The 16,206-nt window shown below is 35.0% G+C and overlaps 1 protein-coding gene across 6 annotated transcripts in view; it reads left to right on the top strand.

Annotated features, from left to right (window-relative positions):
* USO1 (USO1 vesicle transport factor) overlaps positions 1–16,206 on the top strand; it is an 84,555-nt gene that overhangs the window by 60,055 nt on the left and 8,294 nt on the right. For 4 of the 6 annotated variants that reach the window (XM_032261031.1, XM_032261030.1, XM_032261035.1 and 1 more), the window contains 10 exons: positions 1,233–1,321; positions 1,750–1,904; positions 4,751–4,962; positions 6,399–6,419; positions 11,034–11,144; positions 11,789–11,907; positions 12,042–12,223; positions 12,500–12,621; positions 14,942–15,080; positions 15,907–16,070. In XM_032261031.1, coding sequence (XP_032116922.1) covers positions 1,233–1,321; positions 1,750–1,904; positions 4,751–4,962; positions 6,399–6,419; positions 11,034–11,144; positions 11,789–11,907; positions 12,042–12,223; positions 12,500–12,621; positions 14,942–15,080; positions 15,907–16,070 — 1,314 coding nt within the window. The remainder of the gene's footprint in view (positions 1–1,232; positions 1,322–1,749; positions 1,905–4,750; positions 4,963–6,398; positions 6,420–11,033; positions 11,145–11,788; positions 11,908–12,041; positions 12,224–12,499; positions 12,622–14,941; positions 15,081–15,906; positions 16,071–16,206) is intronic. The other 2 variants (XM_032261033.1, XM_032261032.1) reach the window with 1 other exon arrangement.

Below are 16,206 nucleotides of genomic sequence, written 5' to 3' on the forward strand. Positions count from 1 at the left end.
TTTCTCTCTAGAAACTTTAGAGATGGTTTTCTGAAATTTACTGATGATGTACTTTCCTGTGGACCTTTTCCCCACTCCCTTGTTCCCCAGTTATTTTTATCATTCACTGGGCACTTTCAGCTGGAAAGACACGTCCTTCAGTTCTGAGGATGTTTTGGCATTCTTTGATAGTTTTCTCTTTTCTGTATTGTTGTTGTTGTTGTTGTATTGAGACAGAGTCTCACTTTGTCGCCCAGGCCAGAGTGCCGTGGTGTGATCTCGGCACACTGCAACCTCCACCTCCCGGGTTCAAGCAATTCTCCTGCCTTAGCCTCCCAAATTACAGGTTACAGGCACACGCCACCATGCCCAGCTAATTTTGTATTTGTGGTAGAGACAGTGTTTCACCATGTTCGCTAGGCTGGTCTCGAACTCCTGACCTCAAGTGAGCCACTGCACCTGGCCTCTTTTCTGTTCTTTTTCTGCAGCTCTATTAGTAGACTTTATGGATAATTTGTCTTTTTAAAAGTTAATTTCTAATTAACAAAAATTATATATATTTATCTTGTATAACATGTTTTGAGAGTCTTTTTTTAAAAACTTTTTCCTTAAATTGAATTTTTTAATGTTTTAAATTTGTTCTCTGATTTTTCTTTTAAAACATCCTTTTTTTTTTTTTTTTTTTTTCACACAGAGTCTCGCTCTATTGCCCAGGCTGGAGTGCAGTGGCGCAACCTCTGCTCACTGCAACCTCCACCTCCCAGGTTCAAGCGATTATCCTGCCTCAGCCTCCTGAGTAGGTGGGACTACAGGCATGTGCTGCCATGCCTGGCTAATTTTTTTGCATTTTTAGTAGAGACGGGGTTTCACCATGTTGGCCAGGATGGTTTTGATCACTTGACCTCGTGATCTTGCCCACCTTAGACTCCCAAACTACTGGGCTTAACAGGCATGATCTGCCACGCCTGGCCCTCTTTCTGTTTTTATGGAAATAGATATTTTATAGAGAATACTATTATAGTTTCTGAGATTTAAAATGCATATTGTGTTATTTTTATTGGAGACCCATGCTTATAAGCTTTAAAATTTTATCTTCAGCAAGTGTTACAAGATTATAATGCTATCATTAATGGTTTTTTGGCTTGAATTTTGGCACTTTAAAAGTGGGATATAACATTTTTTTCTATTGAAAAGAGATTTTCCTTCTTGACTTAATTTCTCTAAATGTTCTTTTCCTTTTCTCCCTTTAACAGACCATAAATACTGTGTCAGAAGTTATTCGAGGCTGCCAAGTAAACCAGGACTACTTTGCATCTGTAAATGCACCTTCAAACCCACCAAGGTAGGAAAAGGGAAATACTGAGATTACTCTGAGGAAGTAAAAACTTTGGGTTGTTAATGTGTTTCATATACACATTTTTTTTCATATACACATCTTACTCTTTTTAAAGAAGTTAAGTTGTATGTTTTGAAACTAGAAATTATCTGATAAAATAAATAATATTTTGGTATTTTAAAAGAGTTGGTAGTCTTTGGAATTTAGATACTTGGATTCAAATGTCACATCATCCACATCCTAGCTGTATGCCTTAAGCAAGCAGTCACTTCACTTCTGTTAGCTAAAGTTTTCTGTGAAACAGAGATGGAAATACTTAATTAACTTGCTGGTGTTCTGGTTATGATTCTTCAGTCAACAAAAATGACCAGTTATTGACTTACATACTTGGGTTGCAATGTTTCATTTTGTTCTTTTCTTTTTAAATGCAACAGACCGGCAATTGTAGTACTTCTCATGTCCATGGTTAATGAAAGGCAGCCATTTGTTTTGCGCTGTGCTGTTCTCTATTGTTTCCAGTGTTTCTTGTATAAAAACCAAAAAGGACAAGGAGAAATCGTGTCAACACTGTTACCTTCTACCATTGATGGTAAATAATTTAGTTCTAATTTTTATTTGAAAAAGCAAATCATTGTCTTTCAAACTTTTAATTGAATCTTTATTTGTATGCTTTAACCTAAAATACTTTGCATGCTTAGGAGAAAGGAAAAAAAACAACTGAATTCTAAGGCCTGCAGGTAAATTTAGACAACAGGCTTTGGAGTCAGACTAGAGTTTGCATTACAGAATTTTCACTTTTGCTGTATAACTTTTGCCATATAACTTTTTAACTTGAGTCTTACTGAGTTATGGGGGGATAATAATACTTATCTATATGTGGGGATAATACCCCATTAGGAACATTGTGAGGATTAATGTAGTTACATGCGTTACATTACATAAAGTGCTCACTCCAAAACTTAGCATGTATAGATGCCAGTAACAAAATCTACTGTTAATTATAATTGTCATTCTAAAGATAAATTTTGCCAGGTGCTGTGGCTCATGCCTATAATCCCAGCACTAGGAGACTGAGATAGGCGGATCCCCTAAGGCCAGGAATTCAAGACCAGCCTAGCCAACATGGTGAAACCCCATTTCTACTAATAAAAAACTCAGCTGCGCATGGGAGCAGGCACCTGTAGTCCCAGCTACTTGGGAGGCTGAGGCAAAATCACTTGAATCCAGGAGGCAGAGGTTGCAGTGAGCCGAGATTGTGCCACTGCACTCCAGCCTAGACAACAGAGCAAGATTCTGTCTCAAAAATAAAAAATTTTTTTAAAGGATGAATTTTACCATTAGATCACATTTAACTTTTCAGTCTGTTGTTCTAGTATAGGTTAGAGCCATTACCCTTTTTATGGGTTCTTTAAATATTTCATCTTACCTAAGATAAATTTTTTAAATATTTACCTTTGTTAACTTTAAACTTTAAGAGCAATTTTGTAAAGATAATTGGAAACATCAATAAAAATCATTTTAATTACATACATTGAGGTTTTTTGTTAGAATTTGTCTGTTTAATTATATTTACGAAAAAAAAATTTTTTTTGATAAAAAATTTATTACCATGAAAAAATTACTGACCATTAGTGAAAATAAGACCCTGGTGTAGTAGAATGATCAAAATGTGGTAGTTCTTAAGTTTGTTTTAGAAATGTTGTTTTTAATTAAGGTAATAATTTTTTGGAATGTTACCATCATCGGTTTGATGCCTAAAGTATTATAAAACAAGTTGAGCACCCCAAATCTGAAATGCTTTTTTTTTTTAACATTCCTTCAAGCATTTAACTTTTGTGTTTCAAACAATCTAATTGCACTCATTTTGTAATTTTAAAAGGTATACATAAGCCAGGCGTGGTGGCTTACACCTGTAATTCCAGCACTTTGAGAGGCCAAGGCAGGCAAATTGCTTGAGTCTAGGAATTCAAGACCAGCCTGGGCAACATAGCAAAACCCCATCTCAACTAAAAATACAAAAAATTAGGCTGGGCATGGTGGCTCACTCCTGTAACCCCAGCACGTTGGGAGGCCAAGGTGGGTGGATCATCTGAGGTTAGGTGTTCAAGACCAGCCTGGCCAACATGGTGAACCCCACCTCTACTAAAAATAACAAAAATTAGCTGGGAGTGGTGGCAGGTGCCTGTAATCCCAACTACTCAGGAGACTGAGGTAGGAGAATTGCTTGAATTCGGGAAGCGGAGGTTGCAGTGAACCGAGGTCATGCCATTGCACACCAGCCTGGGCAACAAGAGTGGGGCTTCGTCATACAAAAAAAAATTTATCCAGGCATAGTGGCATACACCAGTAGTCCTAGCTACATGGGAGGCTGAGGTGGAGAATCACCTCCTGGGAGGTCAAGGCTGCAGTGAACCAAAATCACACCACTGTACTCCAACCTGGGCAACCAGAGTGAGACTCTGTCTCCAAAAAAAAATAAATAAATAAATTATACACTTATATTTTTTATTAGAGTCACCCTGTTGTGCAGTCAAGTGGTAAGTCTTATTCATTCTTTCTAAAAATATTTTTGTACTCATTATCCCCACCTTCCCCCTAACTTCCTACTACCCTTCCCTGCCTCTGATAACCATCTTTCTTATCTCTCTGTCCATGAATTCAATTGTTTTGATTTTTAGATTCCACAAATAAAGGTAAATAAATTTTACCTTCTACCATTGATGGCAAATAATTTAGTTCTAATTTTTATTTGTTCTCACTTATTTGTGAGAACAAATGTTTGCCTTTATGTACCTGGTTTATTTCACTTAACATAATGATCTCCAGGTTCATCTGTGTTATTGTAAATGACTGGATCTCATTGTTTTATATGGCTGAATAGTACCCCATTGTGTGTATATGCCACATTTTCTTTCTGAAATGCTTCTGGTCCCAAGCCTTTTGGATAAGGAAGGATACTCAACCTGTGTTTCTTTTTTTTTTTTTTTTTTTTTTTTTGAGATAGGATCTCACACTTGTCCAGGTTGGAGTGCAGTGGTGCAATCGTAGGTCACTGCAGCCTCAAGGGCTCAAGTGATCAAGGCCTTAGCCTCCAGAGTAGCTAGGACTACAGGAGTGCACCACCAACTCCTGGCCTCAAGGGACGCGCCTACCTCGGCCTTCCAAAGTTCAGGCATGAGCCACCATGCCCAGCCTCAACCTGTATTTCTTTGTTCTGTTACTTTTCTTCCAAGATAACTTTCTCATTGTTCATTTTGCTTTGAAAAGCAGACTCTTACCATTTTGAAAGTATATTTAATACTGCTAAGTAACAAATGTTTAATAATTATACTTAATGGGATTTCACACTATATGTACAGAAAACAACAGTTTATTTAAAATTTGGTTAACACCAAAATCTAATATGTTTTTATTGCCTGCCTGCCATCTTTGTAGCAACAGGTAATTCAGTCTCAGCTGGCCAGTTATTATGTGGAGGATTGTTTTCTACTGATTCACTTTCAAACTGGTGTGCTGCTGTGGCCCTTGCCCATGCTTTGCAAGAAAACGCTACCCAGAAAGAACAATTGCTCAGAGTTCAACTTGCTACAAGTATCGGCAACCCTCCAGTTTCTTTACTGCAACAGTGCACCAATATCCTTTCACAGGTAAAGTTTTGCATGAAACTTCTCTAAGGGAATAAAGTTCTGGCTATACGTTTTAATATCAATAATACAAGGATTTAAGGGTGTCTTTGGAAGATGCAGTTGAAAAAGGACAGAGAAGACTTATTCTGCTTATTAGTTCATTGTAACCAAAAACAGTTTTGTGGAGAAAAAACAATAAGTACTCTTGTAGGGATAGTTTTGCCAAATAGTTATAAGGTCTGCATCATGATGAAAATACAGGGTTTTGTCTTGTTTTTAAATTATCTACAGTGTTCTTTGCATGTAATTTTCTCTTTCTTCTCAGTAACTGAATTCAAGTTAGTTCATGGGAAGAAATAGAGTAATGTAGTTCATAGCTGTGTATTTCCCTCTTTCTCTTCCCAAAGCAATTGATCATCTAGAAACAATGGAACAGTGGTCCATTGTACGTATAGTTATACAGTATATCCCCTTGATGCTTGTGAGTTCTTAAATCCTCAAGTCCCAGTGCATATAATTTACCTAGTAAGATGCAGGAAAACATAACAAAAAGTTTTGCGTGTCTTGGACTCTTAATGAGAACAACAAAGCTTTATTGAAGAGTAGGTGCTAGGCATTTAGAAATGTTACTTTACTGTTACATGATTTGCCCTCATGTACCAACCTTGCTATTGAACAGTTCAAGTTCATGCTTTAGCAAAACTGTAAAATTATTGACATTTAGAGTCAGGGAGAGTAAAAATATAGCTAAATCTATAATTGTTCTGTATACTGCTCTAGTAATAGAGTTATCCTACCCACTCCCCATAATAATGTGGCTGTGTCCTTCTTTAGTTTTTAATTCTAACACACTCATTGAATTTTTGCTCATTTTGAGCTTTTGAAGAAACATCAGTGTACCATCCATGGAAGTCATAAATGAAAGCTTAAAAAGTAACTGTAGTGAAAAGGAAGTTAAAGTTTAAAACTGGTTTACTTTAATTGAAAGCTTACTTTGTCTTTATCACTTATCTCTTAGAGATTTAAAAAAACTACCCCAAATTTTTATATCTTTACCTATTTATTACTTGGCATTCTCATGTTACTATCTGTTAAAAACAGTTTTTTTGAAAAACCAAACAGTAATTAACTGTCTCATCATCATCATCACCACAGACTTCACTTTAGCATTGAAATTACAATGAATGCATGATAAGTACTAAAGATGGCGGTGTCTTCCCCATTCTTAAGTAATCACATTGCTATAAAATTATCCTTTCTCTTCTAAAATATATATCCTCTAAATGTATCCCCTAACTTTTTATTGTATAAAAGAAGTATCATTAGAACTATCCTGTCCCAAATGATTGGCTTGAGTCTGTAGAGAGACTATGAAAAAGTATTTGAGGGATTTTTCCAGATTTAGACTTTTCTAAAGTAGTAATATGTATGAATAATTTGTAATATATAATTTGCAGGGTGATAAGATCGACAGACGGGTATGTATCACTTGATTAAGCTTAGGCATTTTACTCTTACATCAAAGCTTTTTCTCTGTCTTGGGTTTTGCTGATTGGTTTTTTTTTAACTGCTTGTTTGAAGTTACATTCTACTCACACTTTTGCGTGTTGGCCAATTTATCTCTATCCTAAATGGCTCTCCAATTTTTCTCCATGGGATATTGTAGTGGTGTTACTAAACACTGTGGGAATGAAAATCTGAATCTATACTTAATGCTTCTTCTGGGGATTGCTTGCACTTTCTGGAATTACTTGGTTTTGATTTTTTTGTGTTTTTTCTCCAAGCTTGCCTATTTATTTTCTCTGAAGCCATTTCAAAGGAACTAGAATTTAGGGTTAAGAATTTTGTCTTTAGTCAATCAGCATATGAAAGAACGTGATGACTTTTGTACAAGATTATTTTAAATGTACAATAGTAAGTATAATTTGGTAATTTAAAATATTTTAAATATGGATTATTCTGAATATAATCCATATGCTAGAACTACCATTTAAGGATTAGTTTTTGTTGTGTGCAGGGAAAGTGCTATTTTTGTTTTGTTTTGTTTTGTTTTGTTTTGTGTGAGTGTTTGGCAGAAAAAGGAGTATACCTTAATATCTATGTTTGGGCATGGGTTTCAGTTGAATAATGTGGGTAGTAATAAATGAGGTTATGAATTGTATCTTTGTGTATGAGCATGATTTAACACGTATCAATAACTTACATATGTATTTTGCAGCTTTAGCCTATAGAATTTATAAATATAAATATTAGTCATTTAAAAGGGATTTTTTTTTTTTTTCACCAGAAAAACCACTTTATTGACTTCTAGTGTCACCACTGCTAACTTAGTCTCTAAAAGGGATTTTTTTAAAGGTATTAATTTATACAATAAAATGCACAGAACTTCTGTGTTTCATGTGATGATTTTTTTGGTGTTTGAGTGCATCTCTTTCACCACCACCCAAAATAAGATACAGAACATTTTCATAATCCCAGAAAGTTCCATCATGCCCTTTTCTGTTTTGTTTTGTTTTGTTTTGTTTTTTGTTTTTGAGCCGGAGTCTCGCTTTTGTTGCCTGGGCTGCAGTGCAATGACACAATCTCAGCTCACTGCAACCTCTGCCTTCCGAGTTCAAGCGATTCTCCTGCCTCAGCCTCCCAAGTAGCTGGGATTACAGACGCCCACCACATACCTGACTAATTTTGTATTTTTAGTAGAAACAGGATTTCACCATGTTGGCCAGGCTGGTGTCAAACTCCTACCTCAGGTGATCCACCCACCTTGGCCTCCCAAAGTGCTGGGATTACAGGCATGAGCCACCACACCCAGCCCTCAGCTTCAAATATTTTGTTTGTAGTTCTCTTTTATCCTGTAAAATCTGTGGTTTCTAATTACCCCTCAGAATGTTCTCAAATTACAATTTTAGCCTCCATTTGTTTTTTTCAAATCTCCTCAATGATTCACACAATCTAGGGGCTCTGGAAAGAAGTGTGTACTTTTTTTAAATTCATATCCTCCACCCATTTTATATTAAAGTACTTACCTCTTGTTTTTAATAGAAGTTAACAAATTTTTTTTTCTGGTATGTCATTTGTCTTTTGACCTTGGTGTTTTGTTTTGAATTTATTTTTATCAGACTTATCTTTTATGGTTCCTGCATTTTAAGTCATACTTAGAAAGGCCTTTTTGTGTTCAGATTTTAAGGAATTTACTAGGCCAGGCATGGTAGCTCACACCTGTAATATTAGCACTTTGGAAGCTGAGGCAGGAGTATCGCTTGAGCCCGGGAGTTCAAGGCTTCAGTCAGCTATGATTACTGCACTCCAGCCTCGTAGACAGAGCAAGACCCAGTCCCTACTCCCCTCAAAAAAGATTCTAAGGAATTTATGCCTCTATTTTCATCTTATACCTTCTCTTTTGTTTTGTTTTCTGCATTTAATTCTTGTTCTGTTTTTCTCAGCGAACTACATGAGATGCAGATCCACTGATCTTTTTCTAGAGAGCTATTTAGTTGTCCCCAAATCTTTTAAGTCTGTTTGTAACTCACTGATGGCTATATGCTACATTTTTCATATGCTAAATTCTCATTTGTATGCGGACCCATGTTTCTGGATTTTTGTATTCGGTCTCTTGATTCCTGCCTGTTCATGATCTGGTGTTCTCTATTTTTCTTTTTTTTTCTTTTTTTTTTTTTTTACAGTATCTCTAATCTCACTTTTTTCATATGATCTTCACAATCAGGTTGTTTGTTCCACTAACAAAAAAAAAAAGAAAAGAAAACTCATAGTAATTTTTATTTGATACATTAATTTTGTTCATTTATTTATTTTTAATTTAACTTTTTTTTTTTTTTTTTTGAGATGGTATCTCAGTCTGTTGCCCAGGCTGGAGCGCAGTGGTGTGATCTCTGCTCACTGCAACCTCCACCTCCCAGGTTCAAGCAATTCTTCTGCCTCAGCCTCCCAAGTAGCTGCGACTATAGGCATGCTAATTTTTGTATGTTTAGTAGAGGCAGGGTTTCACCATGTTAGGCTGGCCTTGAATTCTGGACCTCAGGTAATCCAACCCACCTCAGCCTCCCAAAGTGCTGGGATAACAGGCACATTACTTTTATAAATTAACTTAGAATTAATATCTTTATGATGTTGAGTCTCCTATCTAAGAACATGGTGGCTTTTTATTGGTTTGTGTCTGTTCTTGTGCTCTTTAGGAATGTTTTAAAATTTTTCTTGTTTAGGTTTTATACCATTTTGATTAGGTTCTCTCCTGAATACTTTATCTTTTTTGTTTCTTTAATAAACGGAGTGTTCCATTCTGTCTTCTAACTGGTTATATTTGACTTTGTTCATCTTATCCTTCAATTAAACCCCAAAAGCCATACTTCTAGAAGATTCTGATTTAAATCCTATTATATTTTTTTGCTCATACATCAGCCAGTGATTTGATAGGATGTTCTTATGTCCTATCAAATGTGTATATATTTGGTACCTGCAAATGGTTATATATCTGAATGTGTATATATTTGGTACCTGCAAATGGTTATTCTAAATTATAATGAACTTATATATAACCAGGTAGATGAACAAAACATTTGCATTTATAACTCGAGTAGTTGTAAGTTTCCTATGGTGCATAGTTGAGAATGACTGGTTTTTAACTTTCCAATTTACATGGATGATTTGAAGATATATTACGGGTATGGTAATGACATAGAGGCCAGGAAAAAGTAAAAATAATGCACCATGTAAAAATTAAATTTGCATCAGTGCTTACTTGACAAATCATTTGAAGAAGTCCTATTTGAACTTAATTCAATATTAAATATAACTAAAAATAATTATACAAGAGTCAAGATCTTGGCATCAAGGTTTGTGAAATTAGAACAGTCTGAGTGGTAGAAATTTTTCAGAACACAGTGATGATTACTCGAAATTTGTTCCTTGTCTGGATCTTTGAATTATATTTTGTACATTTTATGAGAATTGCCTCAAAGTGATGCATTACTATTCTGATTTTCATTATTTTATTTCTTTTTTTTTGAGCCATTCTCACTCTGTCACCAGGCTGTAGTGCAGTGCCATGATCTCAGCTCATTGCAACCTCCGACTGCCAGGTTCAAGGGCTCCTTCGGCCTCAGCCTCCCAAGTAGCTGGGATTATAGGCACATGCCACCATGCCCAGCTAATTTTTTGTATTTTTAATAGAGACGGGGTTCCACTATGTTGGCCAGGATAGTCTCAATTTCCTGACCTCGTGATCCCCCTGCTTCAGCCTGTCAAAGGGCTGGGAATACAGATGTGAGCCACTGCTCCCAGTCACATTATTTTATTTCAAACAAGTATTTTTTTTAATACAGGTTATAAGAATATAAATATTGGCACTGTCAATATTAGGAACTAAGAGATTATTCTATCTAGGAGATGTAAATGTGTTGTATTGAATTTTGAAAACTAGTTTTGCTGGATATGCTAATTTTCAGTATTAACTATACTTGGCAGCAGTAGTTAGTGGTTTGGGGCACTTGGCTAATTTAAATCTTCCTCTTGATTATGTTTGTGATTGCTCATCATCTTGTGTGTTATCACTGAATTTGTAGTATGGTTTATTTATTGTTAGAGAATATATTCTCTCACAGAATTTGACTAAATGATTCAGGAGATTTTTTTTCTTGATATTTTTTTTTTATTTAAAGGAAGTAGAATTTTCCTTTTATCAGGAACTTATTTTCAAACTTCTAACTGAAATATCATAAATTTGCCTGCAAATATATTGTAAAGTGTCTTGGAATTAATAGATTATTTTAAAGCCTGCACACTATAATTTTTTTTTCCTTAGCAGACAAGGTTTTTATACAGTAGTATTTTAAATAACCTGATATACGCCTCTGAACATGAATCAATTCTGATTTCTGCACTGTGCATTTTAGGAAGTGCAGCCTTGGTGCATACAAGAATTTGTTCTCTTGTTCAGTTTTTACAACTGGATGTCTGGCTCATCTCTTATAAGATGTTAAAGTACTTTTTCTACAAATGGAAGGAATCTTAGGGCAATACTAAGTTTGAAAAACGCACACTAAATGAAAAGATTTCTACCAACTTATCTATTGCAGGGAAGCAAAATACAGACAAGAGTTGGATTATTAATGTTGCTTTGTACCTGGCTAAGCAATTGTCCCATTGCAGTAACACATTTTCTTCACAATTCAGCCAATGTTCCATTTGTATCCTTTATGATTTAGCAATGTACATGTAAGTCTTTATATCTTTTTTAGTTTTCCTTCTCAATTAGAAGTAGCTCTATGCCCAAAATATTTGAATTCTGTACTATCTTATCTGCATTGCAACTTTTTAAACTGTTAAGGTTATGATGATGCTTGCTTAATGTGTGTTTATGTGCAGTTTGTTTTATGCTGGCTTGGAATATATATGGAATTTTTTTTTTTTTTTTTTTTTTTTTTTTTTTTTTTGGAGACAGAGTCTCTATCTGTCGCCCAGGCTAGAGTGCAGTAGTGCAATCTTGGCTCACTGCAACCTCCACCTCCCAGGTTCAAGCGATTCTTCTGCCTTAGCCTCCTGAGTAGCTGAGATTACAGGCGCCCACCACCACGCCCGGCTAATTTTTGTGTTTTTACTAGAGATGGGGTTTCACCATGTTGGCCATGCTGGTCTCAAACTCCTGACCTCAGGTGATCTACCCGCCTCAGCCTCCCAAAGTGCTGGGATTACAGGCATGAGCCACTTCGTCTAGCCTATACATGGAATTTCTTATGGGAACTCCCTATATGAAGTATTAATGTATGTCAAATTCAAATTGCAAAATATTCTAGATAGTATGAATCCTTAGCCTCCTTAACAAAAATTTCAGCTTACAGGACAAATTGCAGAAAATCTTGGAGAAGAAGAACAGTTGGTCCAAGGCTTATGTGCCCTTTTGTTGGGCATTTCGATTTACTTCAATGATAACTCACTCGAGAGCTACATGAAGTAAGTAAGGGGAAGATGACTATTGGCGTCAAGAGATAATGATGCATTTTTTATGCCAAAGTATTATATAGACCAAACTTTTATGTTTCGTTTTGATTTATTTTTTAAGCATCTCAATATATTTATCTCCATAGAGAGAAACTAAAACAACTAATAGAAAAGAGGATTGGCAAAGAGAATTTCATAGAGAAACTAGGATTTATTAGCAAGCATGAGTTATATTCCAGAGCATCTCAGAAACCCCAGCCAAACTTTCCCAGTCCAGAATACATGATATTTGATCATGAGTTTACAAAGCTGGTAAAGGAACTTGAAGGTAAGACTGAATATTTATATTGATATATGATGGAAAGTAATTATGTTTATATTGTACATGTATATTGTGGATACATGTAGGTTATATGAGAACTCTAAAGGTATATTTTTTTCCTAGCTCTTGATCTGTAGCTCATTGAAGGACATAATGGCTTTCAGTAAGATCGAGATTATTTCTTAATATCATGGAGTTAGGTTATATGTTTTTACTAAGTCTTAATAGTAAGTTAGTATTTAAAATGTTTAAAATAAATTTTGAATAAGCTTTCTTTTACAGGTGTTATAACTAAGGCTATTTATAAATCCAGTGAAGAAGATAAAAAAGAAGAAGAGGTGAAGAAAACATTAGAACAGCATGACAATATTGTGACTCACTACAAAAATATGATTCGAGAGCAAGTAAGTACTAATGAATTGTATATACCATCTGATTACCAATAGGCACTTTGTGCTTTAAGGAAGAATGTTTTCTGGCATTTCAAATGAAAGAGGATACAGAAAGCAAAACTCATTATTTTTCAAAGCATCTGAGTATTCAACAAACAGAGTGCTTAATATGTGCTAAGCACCATGCCCTGATTTATTAGATAATGATGAGTGGATAAACTACATTTGCAGAATCATCAGTTGACATTTTCTTTCCAGGAGACCAATCAACTTTGATTCCTTGTTGTGTTGAGTACCCTAAACCTTTCATTACATTCCTTCAAAATGTTTTCTTTACTTTTACTCTCACTTAATTTCTTATGGTATTTACCTTGATTCTAGAAGATGCTGAAAAATGAGGTTATTAATGTTGTTAAAATTCCAGTGTCATAAAAAAATACGATAGTGGCAGATCCTATGGAACAGATTCATCCCTTTCTCTCTACTGCTGTCCACACCTGCCTGCTAATTGTGCATAGTTTATGGCAGGTGTGACAAGTAAAAGCATATATAGAACCTTTAAATTGATAACTGCCTGTATCTTATTTTCTTCCCCACAATCTGTATTACTGAGATTAATGGGGTTTTTTTGTTTATTTTTTGACAGAGTCTTTTGTGAGGTTTAAAAGTTCCCAAAAAAAGCCGGGTGTGGTGGTTCATGCCTGTAATCCTAGCACTTTGGGAGGCCAACGTGCGTGGATCACCCAAGGTCAGGAGTTCAAAACCAGACTGGCCATGATGGTGAAACCCCATCTTTATAATAAAAAAATAATAAAATATATAATTTTAAAAAATTTTTCAAAAAAAATAGACTCTTGATTTTGTCACCCAGGCTGGAGTGCAGTGGCATAATTTCAACTCACTGCAACCTCCGCCTTCCAGGTTCAAGCAGTTCTTGCACTTCAGCCTCCCAAGTAGCTGGGATTATGGGCATGTGCCACCACACTGGCTAATTTTTATATTTTTAGTAGAGATGAGGTTTCACCATGTTGGCTGGTCTCGGTCTCCTGACCTTAAGTGATCCTCCTACCACAGCCTCATGAAGTGCTGAGATTACAGGAGTGAGCCACTGCGCCCAGCCTACTGAGATTAAAATTTTAAAAAATAATGAAAACATTGTGGCATATTTAGCATTAATTCTAATCTTTTCCTTTTATAAGTAAATCAATAAATTATAATCTTAGGTTGGTAAAATCTGAATCATCAAACCACCCACGGTTATTAGGATTTCATCTATATCTGGGTACGTATATGGAGACATTTCCAGTTGGTAAAATGTAATAGCATCTTTGGAACAGTGGAAAAACAAATAATTGGAATGTGATGTAGAATCTGTACTTGGGGCTACAAATACAGTTGATTTGGCAGAAAAAAAGTGTGATTTGACACAGTTACTCTAATGTAATGGCAAATGTTCCACTGCTTGTAAATAGTATTTCCTCTAATGACTTTTCTTTATAAATGTTCATTTTAAATATTCTCACCATTTAAAATGCTATTTGGCATTAGGCCACAAGCATCTAGAGCTATAAAATGTTTATATCCTTTGAATGACATTTGATAATTCATCCTAAGGAAATTCTTCAAAATTCAAGAAAACAATTATATGGACTAAAACATTTATTGTAATGAAATTTGTCACTTTAGCTCAAAAACATTGAATATAAATTGTATTGCATTTACTTAGATAGTTAGGATTAAAAATTATGGGTTGAAACTATGTAGCAATATGGGGAAATTATGATAGAATGGTAAGTAAATTAAAGGCTACAGAATTATATTTGGACCAACTATGACAAATTTTAAAAACATGGATTGGGACCAAATTAGAAGAAAATAAAGAAATACATCAAATTCCAACTATAGTTTTATTATGATGGTAAGAGTTAGAAGCTCTTTTTTCAATTTCCTATATTTTCTCATTGTCTAAATTTCTACATATTTTCTACATATACTAAATTTCTTAAATAGTTTGATGTAAATTTTTAAATGGTTTCCTGACCATAAAATGGAGTTTTTTCATTTTATTCTCACCATAATTGCCGCAAGATTGCAGGCTGTGCCAGGGTGTTTATTAGTGGAGCCTTCCTTGAAATCTGGTAGTTCTGCTGCACTGCATGTTAATTGGCCTTGACGGATATAGTAACACACCAAGGTGCTTAATTATTGAATGATTTTGGAAGTGTTGAGTAAATAACATACTGTCCCAAAATGACCTCTAATTTTAAAAATTTGTTCTCCTTAATGCTAACTATTATGAATTTAAAACACATGAATTATGTTTGTTTCACAGGATCTGCAACTTGAGGAATTAAGGCAGCAGGTTTCTACATTAAAATGTCAAAATGAACAGCTCCAGACGGCAGTCACACAGCAAGTATCTCAGATCCAGCAGCACAAGGATCAGTATAATCTTCTTAAAATACAGCTAGGTAAGTATAGCTGGGCCATCACTATGGTAGCACCCAGGTCATTCTTTCCTCAAGAGCTAGACCAAGTAAGATTCTTTTTGTGGACTAGTATTTTTCTAACCTTAATCATGGTGACAAAAATGTAAATCAGAGTTTAAAGCAAAATAGTATGATAGTTAAGAGTAGTTAAGACTGGACCTTTAGAGACTGAAGTCTAAGCTTCTTGCTACCTGTTTTCTGGCCCATTGATTTTCAACCCTGGCTGCATGTTAGAATCTCCTGAGATGCTTTTTAAAAAAAAAATACCAATGCTGATACCACAATAGTGTTTCTGATTTAATCAATCTGGGGTTAGGCACAGGAATCAGTAACTATTACAAGCCCATCAGGTGAGTTTGTAATAGTTTCCTCTTTTGCAAAATGAAGATGGTAATAACATTTGAGAACTAAATGAAATAATAAATGAAAACTTTTAAGTTGTGCCTGGCAAATGGCAAGTGTTCCACAGCTTGTAAATAGTGTTTCCTCTGATGCTTGTGAAGGATTTTTAAAGGGATTTTATTTTCTCATATTCAATTGACAGAATTGGAGTTAAAATTACTGTATTTCTTAATCATAGATCACCTGACCATTCAGTTTAGTCAGGGCTGTGCTGTTTTTTCTCCCAGAAATCTGGAAAATATTATCAGTTCACTATTTTTATCAATATACCATCCTGCAAAGATGAAATGTGATTGCAAAAGTGGTGCCAAAGTAATTAAGAAAATTATATATTTGAATCTTCTAGTTAAAAATTGAAAAGCTTAAGTTTCCCATTGGCTTTTAAAATGTTACACCTGTCTAACAGGAAAAGACAATCAGCATCAAGGTTCTTACAGTGAGGGGGCTCAGATGAATGGCATTCAGCCAGAAGAAATTAGTAGATTGAGAGAAGAAATTGAAGAATTAAAACGGAATCGGGAACTTTTACAAAGCCAACTGACTGAAAAGGACTCTGTGATTGAAAATTTGGTAAGTAAATATTTAAAAATTTAAAATAAGAGTTCAAGAGTGATTCTCATTTTCCTGCCTATTTTTTTTTTTCTGGAATCTCTTAAACCAGAGTATCATGTTAAGGTTTTACAGGAGGGGCTAGGTGCAGTGGCTC

This window comes from Sapajus apella, unplaced genomic scaffold (assembly GCF_009761245.1).
Source record: "Sapajus apella isolate SASKATOON/1434 unplaced genomic scaffold, GSC_monkey_1.0 scaffold121, whole genome shotgun sequence".
In the NCBI taxonomy this organism is placed as follows: domain Eukaryota; kingdom Metazoa; phylum Chordata; class Mammalia; order Primates; family Cebidae; genus Sapajus; species Sapajus apella.